At 39.7% G+C, this 21,707-nt stretch overlaps 1 protein-coding gene across 1 annotated transcript in view; it reads right to left on the bottom strand.

Annotated features, from left to right (window-relative positions):
* Nucleotides 1-2,525: 2,525 nt before the first annotated feature.
* The window catches only part of LOC111572226 (uncharacterized), a 30,416-nt gene continuing 11,234 nt past the window's right edge, over nucleotides 2,526-21,707 (bottom strand). The window contains exon 6 of the mRNA XM_023275796.3: nucleotides 2,526-2,798. Coding sequence (XP_023131564.2) covers nucleotides 2,763-2,798 — 36 coding nt within the window. The 3' untranslated portion in view covers nucleotides 2,526-2,762. The remainder of the gene's footprint in view (nucleotides 2,799-21,707) is intronic.

Raw genomic sequence — 21,707 nt, 5'->3', positions numbered from 1 at the left:
CAGCTGGGATAGACTCCAGCCCCCCGCGACCCTAGTGAGGATTAAGCGGTGTATAGATAATGGATGGATGGATGGATGGATGGATGGATGGAAATTTGAGCTTGTTTTTCATTGTGGAAACATTCTGTTTTGAATTTCAGGTCAATTAGAATTATTCCAAAGCTGTCTTAGTTGTCTAAGTATTTGTGAATAAAAAATACTTCACTGATACATATATATGCATATTCTTAGAATCATTTTCATGTAAAGCATGATGGTGTATTTATACACTGCATGGCCAAAAAAAAAGGTGCTACTTGGATTGAACTAAGCAAATAGATAGGAGCCTTCCATTGGATAATTACTGAAGTGATTAATATGTTTCAGCTGGCAACACCTTATTTAACTCTAGCTGATGCAGTGAGGAGCTTCTAATTTCTTAAACAACCATGTCGGAAGACATATCCTGTGGTTGTCGAAAGGATGTTAATCTGTTTCAGAAGGGTCAAATTATTGGCTTTTTCAAGCAAAGAGAACAACGAAGGAGATTTCTGAAACTACTAAAATCAGGTCAAGAACCATCTAACGCATTATTAAAACCTGGTAGGATAGCGGTGAATCATCATCTTCAAGGAACAAATGCGGTCTGATGAGTCCAGATTTACTCTGTTCCAAAATGATAGGTGCATCAGGGTAAGAGGAGAGGCAGATTAAATGATGCACTCATCATGTCTAGTGCCTACAAACCTGTGGAGTTTAGGGTTATGATCTGGGGTTGGTCAGGTTCAGCAACGTTATGTTTCCAAACAATGAGGTCAGCTGATTACCTGAATATACGGAATGACCAGATCTTTCCATTAATGGAGTTTTTCTTCCCTGATGACACATACATGTTCTGAGATGACAATGCTAGGATTCATGGGGCTCACATTGTGAATGAGTAGTTCAGGGAACATGAGACACATGGGTTGTCCTCCACAGAGTCCAGACCTCAGCCCCATTGAGAATCTTTGGGATGTTCTGGAGAAGACTTTGCACAGTGGCCCGACTCTCATCATCGATATAAGATCTTGACAGAAAATTAATGCAACTCTGGACAGAAATAAATGCTGTGACATTGCAGAAGCTTATCGAAATGATGTCACAGCTTATGAGTGCCATTGTCAAAGCTAAAGGCAGTCCAACAAAATATTGGTGTGCAACTTTTTTTTTGGCCGGGCAATGTATGATTTCAACTATGCAATTTTATCAATAAATCTTCCAACTATGACATTAATCACTAACTAATTTGATAATCAATTAGTCAGTTTGAGTAATATTTAAGGAATAAAAGAAATAAACTTTTCTCTTTCCAGATTCTTATAAAAATGCTTCGACATCTGGTCATTAAATGCGAAGCTCCAGCCAGAAGAATGTGTGGGCAGCTGAGGGCAAGAGAAAACTCGCCTACTCCCACCATCAATCTTCTCATCTAACTCAGCAGGAACTGTGTTTCTATGAACTATTATTTTAATTATAGATTACAGAGTTTTTGGTAACTGTGGTGGCACTTAATTGCAAGCACACAATTGCACGTCTTCCCGAATCATCCCTCAAATTTCCCTTACATCAGTTCTCTCGTGTGCATGTCTTGAAGCTGCTAAAAGTAACATCAGTGGCTTGTGTGCCAGAGGGTGATTTCTTTTCAAACGACAAAAATGTTTTAGACAAATGTCAGATTTGCCCCACATCTACTGAAACTTTTATACCCAGCAACCTTTTCATATTTAGCAAAGAAGAACTTTTGACATTTTGGATGAAAAGTGATCATTTCTCATTAGTTCGCGACAATTTTATGGTAAGACAGCAGCATAAAAATACAGGACTTTTGTGACAATGCAAAAAAAAAAGTGCACAGGGTCTGTTTGATAATGAAACAGTTGTCATGTCCTCTCAATCTAACACAAGATAGAGGGGACTACAAACCTCTCCAGCTCAAATTTCACATCAGTCTCCTTCACCTAAATGACAGCGGACATTTAAAATTTGGGGGCAGAGGGAGGAAGAGAAGCTACAAAGTCTGAGCTTCTCTGATTTCAATCAAATGAGATGGAATGAGCCCAACCTGCCGTTCAGCACTGAGTCCTCTCATGGATCAATGGCCTCTGAGCCTTGATAATCTCTGCAATTGATTGGCTGCCTCATTGATCATTACTTCAGCATTAGCCAATCAAACATCTCTCTGCTAAACAAACACGCCAAATAAAGACATCCCACCGGAAGCTTGATCCCAGAGGAGACATGAGTGATGTGAGGAAAATATATAAACTGAAATCCCCCTTTGGAAGAGAATATCAAATCATAAGAGTGCTTAATATTTCACTGACTGGATGAAATATGCATTGTAGCCCAGAAAGGAGGAAAAATGCAATGATTTGGATGCATTATGTATGAGGAGGTCCACTGGCGAAAATGACACTGCACTGCTGAATAATCGCCATTTCACTATCACCACAGCACAATGAGATTTAGTTATTGCTACGCATCGCTCAGTTCATTTGGAAAGTGCATATAGTTTGCATTTTGTATTTAAGGTATTTAACTTGTGGGTGTGCAGCATTGCAGATGCTCGCTAATGAACGAAAGCACTGACACCACTTGAGACTCACTGTCTGCGGTTCATCCCCAAAAGCACAGTAAAAGTACAGTGGCATGAAGTAAGTATTTACTGAGATTCAAACACGGGAAGCAAACAGGGGCTGGTGGATTTTTATACCCTCAGTAAAAACACAAGTACTTGGCTGTCATCTCACATGGCCGCTTTTAGGGACACCTCTGCCCTGAAAAACAGAAAAATAGAAATTTAAATGGACATGAAATTGTTTTACCCACAAATACACTATGATACTACAGTTGAACACTGAAAGCAAAAATATACATAAGCTGTCACCCTATTAAATGTAATTTTGCGAGACTAAGCCCCATTTCCCAAAAGCACATTACGGCAAAAATGATGATAAAATCCATTTTATATTTCCCAAAAGCCCTAATTCAGGGTTAGAAATTATCTTAAGTTATAACCACCTCCTTCCTATTCACAGGGTACTATGAGTATCTAAATTGCTCTGACCATTTAGAAGCAACTGAAAAAAAATGCACAGAATTTTTCTTTCTTTTTTGTTTTTAACTCCGTCAAGGAGGTTATATTTATGTTACAGACTGTATGGATTACACAAAAACTACTATGTTCATGAAACTTGGTGTAGAGGTGCAGCATGGGCAAGGGAAAAGCCCATTAAATTTTAGTGTGGGTCTGGTTGAAGTTGCAAATTTGCATATCAGACAAGAAGAAGAAGATCTGCAATCACCGAGTCCTGTCTAGTTAAGTCCATACTTTCTTTACACTGGACATGCTGATACAACTCTTTAGAAAATAAGCAGTAAAGTTTAAAATTGACAAAATCCAACAAAAGGATTTTATGTACACAACTGATCTTCTGGTTTGTCATCACTGTTCTCTCCACTTTTCAGTCCAACCTCACCAGAAAAAACAATATTGGTGAATGGTTTAAATTAGTTAAAACTAAACCAATATTGAATTTAAAAGGGAGATACCAATACCAATTACCATTAATCAAGGAGATCAATGCCAGAAATTTGGAACCAAATTACATTTGTGGAAAAAATTTAAGTCTTAATGTCAAAATATAGTTTGTGATTATTGAAAAAATGCAGAATTTCAGATCAGATAATGAGCCAAATTGATATCCAGTTGACGATCCTGAGTTAAAATGATTCATTTTACGTAGGGAACCTCCTGCAGCTTTGAAAAAGTTACAAAATCTGTGGTAGGCAGTAGTGTAGAAGGACGGAAGCAGTAACTGAAGTGGACTTTCACTCAGAGAGCAGGGTTTGCTTCTCGTGATAGAAAAGACACCATCAGTCTCAGACTTGGATTTAATTTTCTGTTGTCTCATTTACTTTTGGTTTTCTTTCTGGTTACGTTTAGGCGCCAAAACTATGTGTTTAGGTTTAGGAAAATATCACACTTTGACAGTTAGGGTTAGGGCTAACACTTTTACATGTCAGAAGCTTGATTCACGTTTTTTAAAAAATGTCATGGTTTACTTTAAGTATATGTTTAAAGGTTCTCTTCCATTTTCTGGGTTACCAGAGTGACGAGGCCAGCCTCATATAATATATGACAGAGTGGCTGAAAAGGAGCAACAGTAAAGCATTATAATAAATATATACAAATATCTGATGATTAGAAACATATTTGTGGCAAACAAATGTAATTAAGCAGAAAGCATAATTGAGAATGCAGTTTAGTTGTATAGGAACGTCATTTTGTGGAAACTGGGTTGCTTCTGAACAGGAACTTAATTTTTTATACTTCCTCATACATGTCGTTTTGGGAGTCCGTGACAGTCCACCAATAATCCTGTTTAGATGAGTCACCTGCTCAACTGTCTTTATCTCTTTTGTTGCTTTTTCCTGGTATCACTGTCCATTTCTTCTCCTTTATTCTTATTGTTATTTATGGTACGTCTGTCATTAGCCACATGCTTGTCTGATGTAGGTCTAATACACATTCATGACTAGAATGACATTCACAGCTGATGACATGTATATTCATGACACTCGCAATCTCTGCAGTATGTCACAGTAACATCAGCCTCCAGCAACAGCTAAACGGATCAAAGTTTACTTTGCACTAACTTCCTCTGAGTAGCACAGATCACAAAGCAGGCTGAAAGCTCCGACTGCTGTACATCATGTTCGTACTCTTTCAGATATAAAGCATTTCTTGGAGTGGTTAATGCGTTTTTATCATGCCGCACAGCTTACGGATAGTTAAAACACCATATTTATTTAATGTGCATTCAGCATCCCCCTCAGCACCACAGAAAGCCAGCATCCAGAAGCACTTAACTGTGCTCGCTCTAAGGCTCTGCTTTGGCAAAAACATGAAAAAATGAAACAAAAACGCTTGTAGGAAACTCTACTAACATCTACAAATGTCTATTCCTGGGAAACTGGGACCTGGTGTAGTCCACAAACCAGTACATCTCTTTTATGCTTTAGTATTGTGGCATCTTACATCTTAAAATTTCATGTTTTACCTTTAATAATAGTGTTGTGCAAGGACAAAGCACACTAAATGACTTGATTTTTACGCCCCGCACAGAGGTGGTGTCACTGCACTGAGACTGAAGTGGCAAGCAGCCACAACACAGTAAAAGACTGAAGACAAGTACAAGGAAAAGCTTTACAACGTGCTGTATCCGAGCCACAGGAACACCACAGTGAACTATTGTCATATATTATTTATATAATAGTAACCCAAAATTTGCCATAAATAAAAAGAAGGTCCATTAAACATCTGATTAAGTTTAATAATGAGAAATTTAGTTATAACCTGAATTTATTTGAGCGTGTTTAATTTTTAACCTTTCAGCCACTCAGATGATTTCCTCAGACCTGCCGAGGGAAATGGTTGGTTAATAAATAATAATTGGTTTGGTATACTTCAAACCACAGAGTGCTGAATGTCACAGTTCAGAGGCTGGAAACTTTTTTCACACCTACTGGTCCGCTAAATGTTATCATTACAGATAATATGCTGGTCAGGGATCCTTTTTTCCACTCTCCATTTCACAGGGTTTTTAAAATCACACAGCATGATACATACTACACAATTTCCTTCGAGATCCTGACACAAACACAAGTCAAGGAAGCCACACGTGGTGTTCGGTGCTGCTTCCAACATGTTAATATTTGCACACAAAATCTTTTGGACAGGAATTTCTAAAAGGTAATTGCATCAAAGCAGGAGGCTGGCGTTGATGGGCACAGGCCCGGTGTTTGCTATGGACTTGTATACCCGGCTAAGTGCTTAACTCTGAGTAGCACAAACAATGAAATGCTCTAGGCTCAAACAAACACTTTTATCAAGGCACTGTGCAGAGAGGAGTGTAATTTGAAGTAGCATGTCTGTCCTGGGCACGTCTCTTTAAGGGGACCGGTTTCCTAAAGTGCACTACTCAGTGTTTTACAAGGGTGACTCCTCACCGCCTGATTTAAACTCCGCATCTCCCACAGACCCAGATAAAAGTGCTTGCTAGCTGGAGTTCCCTGAGCTGTCTGGAGCCTCCTCAACTTTGAAATGCCTGACAAGGTGGTATTTTCCATTTGACTTAATAAAACCTTACACTTTCGCAGCTGATCTTTCTGTACAGGTTTGAGTATACGGGGTGCCACTCGGTGAATGCACTGGGTTCGGTATGTTTTACCAACACAGTTGAGATAAAATAAGTGATTTGTGACACAAAAGCCACTTTCAAAGCCGGCAGTCGTGTAACAAGAACAAGTAAAGAGGCAGCGTCATTCATGCTGCCTCTTGAAAGGCATCGGCGGATTTATGATTTGTAGTTTGTGTAAATTTGAAAGGAATCATTTGAGAAACTTAGATGTTTAACTGAAAAAAACAGATGCATTTAACAAGGAAAAGGGCTCAATAGGAACTACAGAGTGCAGAAACGCGTTGGCAAATAGTAATTTGGTTTTCCACCGCTAACTTAAACACAACACAAAAACGTCTGGCATTGAGCCACCTCCCTAAATATCATTCAAAGGCAGCCTCTTCCAAGCCTGATCCCAGCCCTCCTGAGTGCCAGCATTTGCATTTGTAATTTCCCAGTTTAGCCTCATTTGTATTTGTTCATTTGTCATGGCTGTTTTGTTGGAAATATTCTGGTGCAACTCAGGTCTGGCAGTCTGGTCTTCGGAGGGACGAGGTCAGAATACGTGGACTTTTTGCCATTTGAAATCAGCCAATTTGGGGCTTGGCATAATTAAAAGGCCACAAGATAAACATTTCAGAAGCATAAGCAGATAAAAATGAAAGCCGGTATTTGTTTCAGAGCTGGCAAACGTGGCAATTACACAATAAATTGAGGCAGATATCATTTTTTGAGGTGTAAATAAGTGGCTTCGTCTCAGATGAGATTCTTGATCGACAGGTGCTCCAAAGAGCTGTGTTCAGGCTGCCTTATTACTGGTTTCTCTTTCAAGGGGAACAAGACACCACCATAAAAAGGATGCTTCAAACAGGCCTTTTCCCCTCTGCCTGTCAAAGACTAGAGAGACAATTTTCCTGAAGTAACAATCAGAAGATCACTTTCAGCCTGCACAGTGTCCACAAGCAATCTTCAACCCATCTTGCATCAAGCATCCAAAAATGGAGCTTGACTGTGCAATAACCAGAGCTATAGACCACAAAAAAAAGGGCTCTACTGCTGTCTTTGGTTTCTGAGATGAGTTGCTTCTGACTGCATCCAGCTGCTTTTTCATGCCCAGTCTTTTCAAATGTACATGTGTGCATGTGTGTGTGTGTGTGTGTGTGTGTGTGTGTGTGTGTGTGTGTGTGTGTGTGTGTGGTGCGATTAGGCAACTGAGATCTGCCTCATTGGCATTCATGTATGCATTTGATGTCAAACAGTCTAAATATTTAAGACACTAGAGGGCAAAGAGAGGAAATCTGGAAGCAGTCACACCATGCTGGATTGCTGATTGATTGTCCTCACTACAGTTTGCACTGTAGTGTGAAAGTGCTGCATGCACATGTGCGCACGTGTCTGCAGGAGTGATTAACTCACAAGCATTAGCTTTGCTTTTGAGAGGATGGCTGGTGTGTGGGTATCGTAAATATATGCATGTACGCACACAAACTCACAAAACTGTGTGTGTGTGTGTGAATCCACGTCATCCTGTGCGTTGTTGTGTGCGTCTGTGCGCCTTCGCTCACGTCCAAATGATGAAATTCAAATAAAAAGTATCAAGGCAAGGATAACATTTGGATGCTGTTTGGATGACAGGAAAATATTGGCCTGGCAGTGATATGCCTTTTATGCCGTCACTTTGATGGTCAACAACAACAAAAAAAATCCCTCACTTTCTTGTTCTCACTTCCTCACACACAAAAATCACACATTGCTTTTCACAAACTCTCTTGCCAAAGCCAAGTTCGTTAAAAAAAAATATGCAAGTGTCAGAAATAAAATCAACTTTCTATATTGGTGTCCTGTAATCATCTAAACCAGTGCTTCCCAGACAGGGCTACTTGTACGCTACAACAGGGTGTATTCTACAAAGTTCAATTTATTAACATATCTAAACTCACCAACAAAAGAAAGATTTTAAGATTTGCTTTTACAAATCATGTGTGTTTCTGAGTTAAACAGGAAAATAAACAAATCATGGAATTAATGTGTTGTGATGCTGGGCTGTAATGTATTTCCACCCATCACATTCTGAACATGACAAGTGGAGTCAAAAGGAAACCCCTATTCTAAACCGAGTCTTCTGTATGTGGTGCAGTCAAAAAGTTTCAAATCTGCGCAGTAAGAAGCAAAAACCATACTTGATTTAAATTTGGCAAAAGTGATACACTGCTCCTAGTGCTCCTGCCACACGGGGAACACTCCATAACAGTCTTTTTCTGCAAGGCATCAAGCACCATCAGTGATGCATGCTCGTTCTGCTTCGACAGCCTTTAAACTTTATTTGGCTGAAGTGAAAGACCTCACAAGGAGTCAGCTGTGGCGAGCAAGCTAGGTAGGGAGCAGTGATGAGCATTGTCAGATTGGAGCACCCAGATGTCATAATACCACAATTCAGGTAGTTGGCTCAAGCGGTCTTCTCAGGCAACTCAGGATGCTGCAGTAGAAGTCTGCATTGACAATTTCATCTTTTGGGATGAATTCAGAGTGCACAACCCTGTGAATGTGAAAGAAAGTCATACGCATGCCCTTGCTGTACTCCTGACCTGAGACACCTCCTTTGGCCACAGAGACTATGGGTTCTTCCACTGGGAAGACAATAGTCTGGTCTTTGGATCATAGCCACAGTTCATACATTTGTCACCAGTAATGATCCTCAACATAAAGGTTGAGTCATCCCGAGCCTGTTGGCGGGAATGTATGCAAACTACAACATGGTGCTTCTTTTGCACGTCCATGGGAAATGCACACCTTTAAGTGCTCGCAAAACATGAATAACACAGATCCTGATGATGAACCCTGACTCATGACTGCACTTGCTGTGTGTACATGATCCAGCTATGCTCCATTCACGTGCAACAGGAACAAAACTGGAACTTTTTGATCGCACCCTGTATGCACTTGTTGTCAGCAAAGTCATTGTCGGAATGGTATTCAACTCACATACTGCCTTTCGATGATGCCTGTGCTGGCTGTCTAAGCTTAAAAATACACAATGCACAGGTGCAGGGACACAACCGTGCACACTGTCGAGGTAAAGGACAGGAGCAAGAAGGTGTTGCGAAGACGTGTGAGGCAGATGAAAAAGGAGGTCATATAAGGCAAGCAGTCAGGAGAAAAGGTAGCGGAGGAGCACAAACGTGGAGAGAACAAAGGGTTTAATGGCTCTCATAAAAAAGAAAAAAATGCCCTTTTTTTTTCATTTTCTGCGACTTGTGCTCCCAAAATGGCACCGCTGAACCATAAAATGTGGCAGCGCTCACCTCTCACCCTGCCTTGTGTCTAACACAGATCGGGTTGAGGCAGTTTGACGCCGATAGTCGCCCTCACCGTTTGTTGCGGGGTTCCGCTTATCAATGCCTGCTGCCGTCAGCCTGAATCCCACATGCTCACTGGAGGCGCACAAAAGGAGGTAGAGAGAAAAAGGCATTTGAAATTTGGAGAAAATAGAGAGGCACAAAGAGACCGTTGATGAAAAGCATTGCAGAATTTAAGAGGGATTGAAAAAGGTTGCTCTATTTCATTTCAAAGACATTTTTGTTCTCTGCCTTTGATGCAACTGAAAAGAGCTTCACTTGATGATAGAGAACAGAATTGATTTGTAGGGTTCCCGTTTTCATGAATAATCCTACTGCTGCAAATAATGCTGCTACAAAACTGACCTTCTATAGAAACACATTTGCCACCTGGCCTCTTTCTTTCTACTTCATCTTTAAGGAGGAATCAATTTTATGGAATAAGGAGGACTCGTGTTTTCGCTTTGTTGATTGATCTAGATACTTGAAGTGATCCACTCGCAGCTGAAGTCCATGAAAGCCTTTTACAGTTTCTATTGTAAAGAAAAATCCTCTGACATGAATGAAGTGATTTCTGGCTTGTTTATAGTAAATTTAAAGAAATGGGATGAGAATCAAACCAAAGCAGCTAAAATTGACACCACGCCTTTTCATCTCCATTTTGGTGTTTCATCTAAACTGAGCTGGCATTTTTTACATGCTAATGCAGAGATTTTTCAAGACACACGGATAAATCTGAAATCGCTAGTCTTGTCTCACACTGTTGACAGGGGAATCAAAGTATTTCCATGGTGATTATATATGCTTCCACATACATAGTCAGGTGCTGGGTAGCAGGAGTGTGTAGACGCAGTCTGTCAACTTTAACTCTCTTTGTGATAGCACAGTGTGAAATTACAGCTCACCTATGTAGCATTTATGACCTGCAATCAAATCACCTCTTCATCCAGTCTTCTGACAAGAGACAGAAATATACACCGATAAGCCACGGCACTAAAACCACTGACAGGTGAAGTGAATAACACTGATCATCTCATCACAATGTACTGTTCTGCTGGGAAACCCTGGGTCCCGGCATTCAAGTCGATCTTGCTTTGACACGTACCTGGGCGTAGTTTCAGATCAACCCAATACTGTCCCTTTTCTCCTCATCTCGTCTTCCCATCCATTTCCCTCTGCTTTGTGCGCAAACATGCACTGGACATGCTGAAATAGTGTTCTGTTCATCGATCCAAGTCACTATTTTTGTTTCTTAATTACAGAGCCAGGCCTGTGCATCAACACCTTTTTTTCTCCCTTCTAGCACACACACCATAACTGAATTTGACAAAAACAAACCTACATATCAACTCAAGGTCTTCATCATAGCCAGTCTGATTTATATACCAGTCAGTTGCAATCTCATTAGTGTAGTGAGTCCTAGTGTATGAGGACACTACAACGAAAGCATAAACCCCATACATGCACAAAAAAGGGTAAATCTACAATAAGACATAAGAAAAATAATTATTAGCATGATATGGAATTGGGTCAAACACTGAAATGGCCTACTTTAATACTTAAAGCAAAGAGCTAACAGTAAATTTAGTTGAAAGGCAAGGTGCAGGTTTTAATGAAGAATTTCACCAGTTCATGGAATCATTGTAACACCAGATGAACTGTATAATACATGAACAAGCCATGTCCTGTTTTAATTATAGGGGTAAAAAAGGGTAGAAAAACATCACTACCGAGCACATGAAATGTTGCTAAATGCACCTCCTACCATGGAAATCAAGTCCTTTGCCAAGTCAACATGTCCATGTATGTTGTTTTTTTTGTATATATATATATATATACTGGAAGATACACCATAGATCATTCCCACCTTGGAAGTGCAGTGTACCAATGATAGTGTCACACAGATCAAACTGTTCCATACAGGTCAACCTAAGGAACCAATCTTGTCAAATTGAGGTGTGGGGCTTACCATATCCTTCTTCTTCACTGGTTTCAAGTTTAAACCTGTATGGCTGAATTACTCCAATATTACAGCTTGCCATTGTGTAGCACAGAGTAGTTTTACAGTGTTTGAGCAAAGCTGTAGGTGACCTGATGTGCTCCAGCTGGTGTCTGGAAAGAGGCAGGAACTTCATAGATTGGCATGTTTACAGGAATCAATAGCGGAGAGCTACATATAAGTCATATTAAGGCAATAACTGATGATTTTCATGGGGAAAAAATGGTTAAATGTGTAAATTGGATACACACAGAGAGATGAGTTTTTAGGAGTTTAAACAATTAGCAGAGAGAGACTTTAACTTTTCTGAACAGCCCTAAATAGACAAATGAGGTCCAGTAAGGCCAAAAGAAACCACTGACATCCAAGCTGTTGTGATAACAGTTCCCCTGCTGAGGCCATCAGTTCACATGTGATTTTCAGTGAAGAACAGATATGATGAAGAATTCATCCACTGAAATGTCCGATAATCCAATCTTAATAGGCAATACTGCCTTAGAGCTTCAACCCAACAGTTTAACATGCAGACTGCAGTAACGCTCCACTTATTAAACCAAACGAGAGCATCAGATAAACACTGAGAATGCTTCGGAATAATCTATTAGGCATCCCACCCACTTCTCTTCCTCCTCTCCTACTCATCTACCTCATCACTTTCTTCCTGTGCCTTCATCTCCTCCCCTCTGTCTTTGCTTTCCGTGTGAAGAGGTGGGTGGAGGCGTTCCACATTACTGCGAGCTGTGTGCTGAGTTTACTCATTTAGTATGTCAAGACACGAGGAGGGAAACTGTCACCCTCTCTGCCACTGACAGATAATATCAAGGGACCATGTGATCCAAAGAGGACCTGTGTCGTTGCTGTCTCCTACACAGGCTTTATTTATGGAAAATCAACAAGTACATCATTCCACAAAGGGTAGAGGAGCGTTTCAGAAGCCAAAACCCAACTATCTGTTGGTGAACTTCAGGATCTTAGCCAGGAAACTGAAATCCCCAGAAGGCTCTATTCTTTTCCTTTCTCCCTTTTTCCACTCATTTACGTCTCTACTGTTCCTCTCCCTCTCTTCTGGTTTAACCAGGCAATGGTGCCATGTAAGTTTAAAGAGCTTTGTTAAATATTAATAATGAGTTTCATCTACCCAGTCCCAAATCTTTACTTATTTCACCACAACAAGGCATATTTCTGCCTCGCTAAAACGAGAGGAGGGCAGAAAGGAGACAGCATGAGGCGCATGTGTCCTTTCACCAGCTATTAGAGTATCTGTTTGAAGCTAAGTGAGAAACGGGCCCCTCTGGCAACTGCTGTTCACCACACAATGTGAATGAGGCCAGAGTTCTTTCTAACTTTACCCACCTATCAAATGGATGATGCATCACAAGCAGACACACACAGACACAGTTGCCCACAAAGACAATACTTGGCGTGAATAAAGACACAATCCTCTGTAAATCAGCTTCTAACTCACAGTAATTACAAATTATGAATATAAAAGACCACAGCGAGGGCACATTTTATGGAGAGAGTCATAATTTAGATAACAATCATCACGTAGTGGTTTGAAGGTGGCGGCTACATGCAGATACACTCCTGTACAGAAAATAAGCTGATTCAAATATATGCACTATTTATTTGTTGCCAGACGTAGTAATAACAATAAAAAAGCAAGGTTTTTACTAATATGAATAAAGGCTGGATTTGGCTTTATTTTAAATGACAGGTGCATCAATAAAGACAAAAATGAGGGTCATCTTCTTCCCATTGCTGGCTGGTAAACTGGCGATTTCATGATATAAGAAAAAGTTAGTGATGGATGTGATGGTGTATTTTTCACAACTCACAAAGGAGCAAGAAGTTGCTATACTTACAAACAGGTGACAAATTAAAGGAAAAATCTGAACTCTTGGCACCTACAGTGAGGGGACCTGGTGGCTCTGTTAGTTTGTGGATGGTATTTCCTGGCATGGTTTGGGCCCACTTGTCCCCTTACAGGGAAGGATCATTAAAAATCAGTACAAAAGCTCTGTCCCAATTTAGAGGCGGCATCCTTCGAAGGCTGCATTTGAAGGCCAATGGCATCACAGCGGCGCAATGAAGGCTGTCCCTTTTCATTAAGACATAAAGACTCCTTCAAGTACGGCCGACAGTTGCGTCCTTCTTTTCCTCCACTGTGAAGGATGCATCAGGCGGATCCTTCGCAGCCCAGCGTATCCAAAGATTCATTGCATGCTGGTAACAGTTGCGTCACCAGTTGGAGATTTAACTGCTCACATGACTGAAAAGATGGATTTATCAGCTGGTGAGGATTATGCTTTTTAAATGTCAGGATTGTGTCATAGCTCACTAGCAAATGATACAACTGTAACACCGTAAAGTCTTAAATAATGAAATAAGTTGTAGTCCGGGTTGTTGGACAACAGGAGCAGCACTATGACAACTGATGACGCAAGCAAGAAATCCGTTGATGACGAGACTATCTCATTCAACAAACACCCATTTGCAGCCTTTGAAGGACCCGTACTTTGAAGGATGCAGCCTTTGAATTGGGACACAGCTAAAGTTGTTCTGAATGATCACCTTTATCCAGTGGTGACACATTTCTATCCTGATGGGAGTGGTCTCTTCCAGGAGGACAATGCCTCCATCCACTGGGTACAAGGGGTAATTTAATGCTTTAATGAAAATGATGTCAACACCTAATGAGGGAATATCTTTGGGAGGAATCCTGTTCCCTTCTTCCAGTATAGTTCCAGAGTCTTAGAGAATCAGTGTCAAGGCACATTGAAGCTGCTTTGGGGGCACATGGTGGCTAAACACCTGACTAAGACACTTTATGTTGGTTTTTCCTTTAATTTGTCACCTCCATCCATCCATCCATCCATCCATCCATCATCCATCCATCATCCATCCATCCATCCATCTGCCCATCCGTCTGTCTGTCCATTTGGTTGATAATCATCCATGTCTCCCTATGTATCTGGAGCCTTGTTCGTGTTTCTTACCATGAATATAATTCAGCAAAATATATACTAACTCTAATCTTTATCTTTGGCTGTGCGGTGAAAACAATAAGCTCGCTGCTGCTTCACCTAAAATGAAAAAAGTGCTTTCCCAATTACCCCAAGTGTTATCTAGCCATTCAGACAGTTTTTGTTTTGTTAGATATTCTATTACATCCATTACTGCTTTTACCCCAACACAGTGAAGGTGAATATAATTTTCATTGTGGCCCTTGCAGCCCTAAAAACTGACTATTAAAGCATTGAAAAGGAGCTTGTACTTCCAGAAACAATGGTTATGTTACTCTGGTTATGAGCCCGCTGTCTAGAATTTTCAATGAAACTATTTTTTACCAATTAGTTTTGAAAGGCATTAGAAACAAAATGGCTTTCACCGTGGTAGAAAGTTGACATTAATATCTCAGAATCTAAAAACACCCATATATACATAACTGAATACCACTAGTAAGAAAATGTTTTTGTAATTTGCTTGAGCAACCTCCCTAAGCCTATGTATTTAATACTCACTTTTTTTATTCAAAGCTTTAAACTATGAGATTTACTGATAATTACTACCAAGCTCTATACTTAGACATAACATTTTTATGCCATGCTGTCTTGCTCATATCTTAGCATGACATTTATGTCAATTAGTGTTAAGAATGGACTGTGGTTTTCTTGGCTGCGTGTAAGCCAATACGCTTTTAAGAGAGGTTCCCGCGGCTGTTTCTTAAAAGCTGTCTACATTGATTGTGTTTTTCAGTCATCTGTTTCATGGGTGTCTGATGGAAAAGATACTGTTTTAATCAATACAGCAGTCTACACTTGCCACATAATAGCTTGCGCATCATACTTGCAGCATAACTGCAACCAAAGCATATTTTTACATTTATTTTCTTTGGACTTGCTCAGGCAACTACATTGATTTTGTGAAAGGCTGTGGGCTCTGCCAAAACACTTGTGGTGCACAGCAGAACTGGTTGACTGCATTCAGTTTCATACCCACTGCTGCACTGCTGATCCACTGCTTTTGCTACATGGGCCACTGTACGCAACATATCCTTTTTTCTTTTCCAATTCCTCCCCACACAAAGTTGAATTAATAAATCAGCTTGTTTGAGAAGCATTACTACATGACTTTGTATTCCTGCATGTCATGTGATTTGTGGATATCAACTCCTCTACAAGGCCATAAACCCTTTTTTCACATAGATCCCCAACAGGCATTGACTTGTAGGTTTGCAGATCTAATGCTTCCAGCCTGAGATCGTCGACCTGAGGTCATCCAAGTGGGCATAATGTTGAAAACGTCAAAAAGTCACGATGCTTCTCTAGCTAGCTTTGAGGCATTTGCTACCCAGAGAGCTCACTGTAGCACCCAAACACAGCTTACATCCAAAACATGCACTGAAATGGGTGAGGAAATGTGCACCAGCTCAATGAAAAGTGATGAAATAGTAATGTGTCCTTAACAGACCGCTTCCGTGAGTCTCCCCATGCAGAGTGTATAACCTTAAAAGTGAAAAATTATGTATATATGACATTGGAGCAAAGCAAAAAGCCTTCTGTTCTACAGCTCTGCCATTTTACATCGCCTTGTGACGGTCATAGGACTTATTATTAAAGACATCCTGCCTCTTTCTCAATTAGGGCAGAACAGACACAACATGTGGCAGCATGAAATTCACTGTGACACCGCCAGCCACCAGTGCCAACAAAGAGAAAGGGGGGGAAAAAAGAGTAAGAGTGTGGCTTAGTGAATAAAATATGATGGAGAGGAAGGGTGAGGAGTGGGAGGAAAGATGAGGAATGATCCCTGATTGTGCTTGTCTTATGAGGGGCATCCATCAGGAGTGACACCCAGACAAATAAAACCCCTTTTCCCCCATATTCAATTATATAGCGTGAGGCAGGTTTACACCACAAATGCACACACATACAAACGTCAATCCATACAGAAAAAACCCACACGTGTTCATGCACAAACGCACACTGTCATGCACTCACATGCACATTGTCACAATCTAATGTGACTTATATTTTGCATCATTCTAGCAGAAGATTGGTTAATCTCTATCGAGGAATATTTATTGCACAGTGGCAGGCCTTTTTACATGTAATACAAGGTGACAGTTTCATGAAATAAAATAAGAATCAGTGGAGAGCCGAGTCGCAGCTGCAGCGCACATGCACAGACTCCAGCGAAAATTACAGTTGGATCTAAATTCAGCAATGCCGATTAGAGCTGGCTCCTAACTTCAGGGATGGCAGAAATAGGGATTGTTAGCAGCCTCACCTGCTGGACAGGTAAACGGGGACATCTATACTGCAGAAACTCAAAATCTTGCCAAGTCTGTTTGTCTTATTTATAGTCAAAATGTCTCATCCCACTCGATTTAAGATAAATTCACTTAACAAGTGACATTTCAGGAAGACAGATGGACTTGTTTTTACAGCGCATCTTAACTATCTTGTTAAGTCAAACAATCTGGTAAGGATCTTGTTATGAGTAGAATTTTACAAGAAAACTCAAAATAAGTTTAACCCTCCTGTCGTCCTGCGGGTCAAAATTGACCCGTTTTAAAGTCTGAAAATGTGGGGGAAAAAATATAGATTTTCACAGTGAAACTTCTGATGTCCACATTTTCAACATTTTTGGGAAATCTTTGTACATTTTTTGGTGGGAAAAAAGAAATGGGTTAGGGTTAGGGTTTCTTAACATTCACAAACAATTTTTATGTGAATGTTCTTAAAGAAAATATTACAAGTTTTACTGATGTATATGGAATCACTTTAGATATTTTTAGGATTTTTTTTGATTTTTACTCATTTTATGAAAATATTTACAAGACTTTTCGTGCCAAATTTGGGGAAATTTTTTTAAAATAAAATTTTGAAGGGAAACTTTTTAAGGAATTATTGGAATTTTCTTCCTGAAGGTTTTGCAAATTTTCAGAAATTTGGGGGATTTTTTTGCTGAATTTTTGGATTTTTTCAGACAAGGAAACACTATTTTTTGGTGCCTGTAAATGAGGACAACAGGAGGGTTAATACATCTCAAACTAGGAGGTTACATGAAAGCAAAAATCTATTTTTGAGTGAAAAACTGCAATTTTTTTTTTTTAGCATATCTGACTTATCTTAAGACACCTACACTTGACAATCCTGGTAAAATATAGTTTAAAATAAGTTTTCCCAGTTAATTTTGAGATCTCAAGATTCTAAATATCATATCTTATTTCAAGAAATCTTACCGAGCCATTTTTCACTTGTTCTATTGGCAGATTTTTTCACTTATTTCAAGGTAAAAGTTCCTTGAAATAAGGTTTTTTTTCTTGTTTTGAGAGGGGCATTTTTTCCAGTGTAAGTCCTGAAGGACAGTTGGCTCGATGTGCCTGGGAGCCAAAGTGCTGGATGACAAGAGTAGATTAAACAAGTGATTAGAAGAATGTAAAAAAAAAGTGATTGAAAGATGAAATAAACGACAGATAAAGAATATTTATTCCTAAGGATGTGAAAGACCAAATCAATGCTCAGCTAAGTTGAAAGCCAAGAAAGTGTCAATGAGGAGCAGGTCTGGTCTAAGGGATTCCTTTGCAGATAAACACTTTCGCTATGTTAGGCAGCTTTGCTTTGGCAAACTGAATGAATAACTGATGAGTTCAGTGAACTCTATCTGTAATATTTCATAAATACAATGAAACCAAGGTCAAAATGCAGCAATATTTCCAGGAAAATAATTTGTACAAAATGGTTTGGAAAGTTTCCATGAAGCAAGGTAACAAAACACCTACACTCGAATATCACTGAGATGCCAGTGGTGCTAAAAAGTCCCATAAATGTGTCTTGTCACAACAGAATTGGGTGCCGCTTTGCTGTCCAACAGAGTCTCTTGCCATGATTAAAAAGTACAATTTTCTCTCTGGAACTCTATGAAATTGAACTGAATTCAAAATAAATAAAAAGTAAATAAAAAAATAAATAAATTATAAATAAATTAAAATTAAAAATAAATTTCTGCACATACATACATACACACACACACACATATATATATATATATATATATATATATATAATATATATATATATATATATATATATATATAAAATATATATATATATTTTATATATATATATATATATATATATATATATATATATATATATATATATATATATATATATATATATATATATATATATATATATATATATATATATATATATATGTATGTATATAAAAATCCTCCCCAATCCTCATTAGGGTCATCTAAATACCCTGGTTTCCACATTCTGAGTAAAATGCAAAATTAACAGCATGCTTCTGGGTCCTCTTAAAAGTTCAATTTTATAAAGGGACAAACACCATTTTCTTCAGATTCTTTCACAGCTTAATGCAGCGCTGGCCTTTGTTTTTGCCAAAAACAACTATTTTATGCTGTTGACAGCAGTTTTCTAAACTTTAAGTAGCAGAGCACAGGATTGAATGGGAACTATCTTTCCACATCTGTATTAACACACCATAATGATGAGGAAAAAAGTGCAAAGTTCAATCATTCCTATTAAATACTAATTGTTGTTAATCAAGCTTTATTATATATGTTGCCCGGCTTTGAATCATATTAATCATCACTTTTCCACCGCAGAGATGAGCAAATTAGCCAATTAGAGCAGAGATCCAGCTGACAATTGTAGTCAAGAGGTAATTTATCATGATGTAAAGCAGTGCAGTAATGATGATAATAATAATGCTGCTTTGTCATTTGCATTTTGGCTGGAGAGTAAAATGCCTTATGATGCCAGGCGCTCACTCATAGCACCATCCTCCATCTTTGAGCATTTGAAAATGCCAGATCGTGGGTGGGGAGGGGTTGATCCAAAACAGAGAGTGCAGACTGGAGAGTGAGCTCTGAAAGCCAAAAACCTCATCTCTGAGTCATTAGGAAGGCTCAGCAACTATATGGTCATTTTGTGCATTTCTTATTTAGTGAATCCTTAACTGTTGCACCAGTTTCCAGTTTATTTCCCCCCATAAATATTTTACGAGGGGGCTTGGGGACCCTCCTCAGAGCAACTTAAGGGTTAACATGGGGGCTGGAAAAGAGAGAGGCACAGAGCAGGTTTCCTGATTATGAGCAAACACACTGATTGGACCTATAACATCTGTGCCTCTCATGCCCTAAAACCAGCCTATGGATCTGTTCCAGATTAGGCTTCCTCCACCTCCATGAGTCTTAAGAGGGACAACCATGCCATATTCTTTAGGGTCTTTGAAGTTTTTTTTCTTTTAGAGCAGAAATCACGATGCATAGAACCTTATTTCGTTGCCTAGTTACAACAGTTTTCAGCCTCCTTACTTTAAAGATTGCCTCTGCCGAGTTCACAGAAGTAGAAACTACATGTCTGTGATCAAATGGACATGCTGCTGAAATCACATTCATTCCAGTGTGTGCAGATGCATCCCAATAACTAACATATCGATGGAGCGAGGATGTTTGAAATGCAGAAAAGCGAGACAATGACGGATCTTCAGGGTCAAACTCCTGATCGCATTCCTTGTCCTTCATTTTACGCGCTGCCGTTCGGCCTCCGTCTACCTGCCTCTGTCTTGCTCAGTCGCAAACTGATGTCAAATATACACACACGAATTCATGCACAAACACACAGACTTGAAGAGGGAAAAGGCCACCTGCCAGAGAATAACAACAGACCAGTGTAGCCTAGCAACAGCTCCGAGACAGCCTTATTAGCTGGAAGAAGACAGAAGAACGCAAGAGGGAAAACTTTGGCCTATGTCTCTGCCACTCACACACTTACACAGGCTGAAGGGCAACACAGGCTCAGATGCACAAGCCTCATTGCCGCCAAGCATCCTCCTCTTCCTGCTCCTCTCACGTCCCTCCAAACGTGCCTCGTTTCTGACAATCCCACTTTTTCAACAGCCCATCGATCAGGCTGCTAAACCGAATGATTTGGCCGCTCGCTTCTTTTTCTCCCTCTGCCAAGAGTGGTACATTTTTAATTGTCAATCGGTTGCTGTGTTTTTTAGTTTGGATGTTGTGGCACCCAAATGCCAACACGATAAAAGGAGCTTCACTTAATTGCTCCCTCTTAGAGGTAATATCTAATAAGTTGTATTTGATTACGGAGGCAGCAGAAGTTTAAATCACTGCTACACAAAGCGTATTGAAAGACTGAGAGAATAAAACACCCCACATTGAAAGCATATGTAGAGGACCTTGGCTCTATCTGAGAGACCTTCATCAAGACCCAGGTAGTTACTATCATCCATTCACGACGCGTTCTAGTCCATACACCCACTCCTGATAAAAAAAATTAAAAAAAAAAGCTCTTTAGCTTCTCCCTATCTGATTTCTTCCGCACTCTACCCTTTCCTTCTTTCCTGTGAAACTTTAATATCAGAATATTTGGGTTATGGTCAGCACCAGAATAAGAACAGGTATGTGAGGCAGAGAGAAAAGCTTTAAAAACGTGCCGATGTCTGAAATAGTTCTCATAACTTTTTCACACTCTCTATAAACATTTACTTGCATCTCAGCATCAGCTGTTTTGCTGCCAAAAATAAAACTTTTATAATGTCTCTCTCCATCACGGTCACGCATTTTACTGTCTCCCTCCCTGTGTCCCCCTCTCGCTCTCGCTCAGGCTCGCCTCCTTGCATCTCATTTCTCAGCTGACACCAAGACACCCCCATATTGCCACTTCCACCCAGGGGGAATGTGCATTGCAGCTTCAGTAATTATCCTGCTGGATTGGAAGTGCTGAGGCCAAAGGGACAAACCTCAGAGTGCAGAAAGCCTTGCTGTCACTGTCACCATCGCACACGGTAAAAGAAAGCACGACCCAAATTTAAATAGGTCAGAGATGGAAAGGGCAGAGTGAGGAAAGATTGAAAAAGAGATGGAAATGTGAAAATATAGTGTGATGTTTTTACATGGAGAAGAAGAATTTACTGCTTAGTTGACACTGCTAACTCCCCACTGAATCAACATTGAAATAGCTTAAAGGACATCAGGGAAGTCCAATGAAAGACCTTTTTTTTAAATATACTTTAATAATTGATTGTTTGAATACATGAGAGCCTTGTCCAGGTTAAACTACCAGATCTACATATGCGTACATATTTAATGCATATGTAACACTGGAGCAC

This window comes from Amphiprion ocellaris, chromosome 15 (assembly GCF_022539595.1).
Source record: "Amphiprion ocellaris isolate individual 3 ecotype Okinawa chromosome 15, ASM2253959v1, whole genome shotgun sequence".
In the NCBI taxonomy this organism is placed as follows: domain Eukaryota; kingdom Metazoa; phylum Chordata; class Actinopteri; family Pomacentridae; genus Amphiprion; species Amphiprion ocellaris.
The sequence above is the reverse complement of the archived record's forward strand: the minus strand, read 5'-3'. Positions and strand labels throughout refer to the sequence as shown.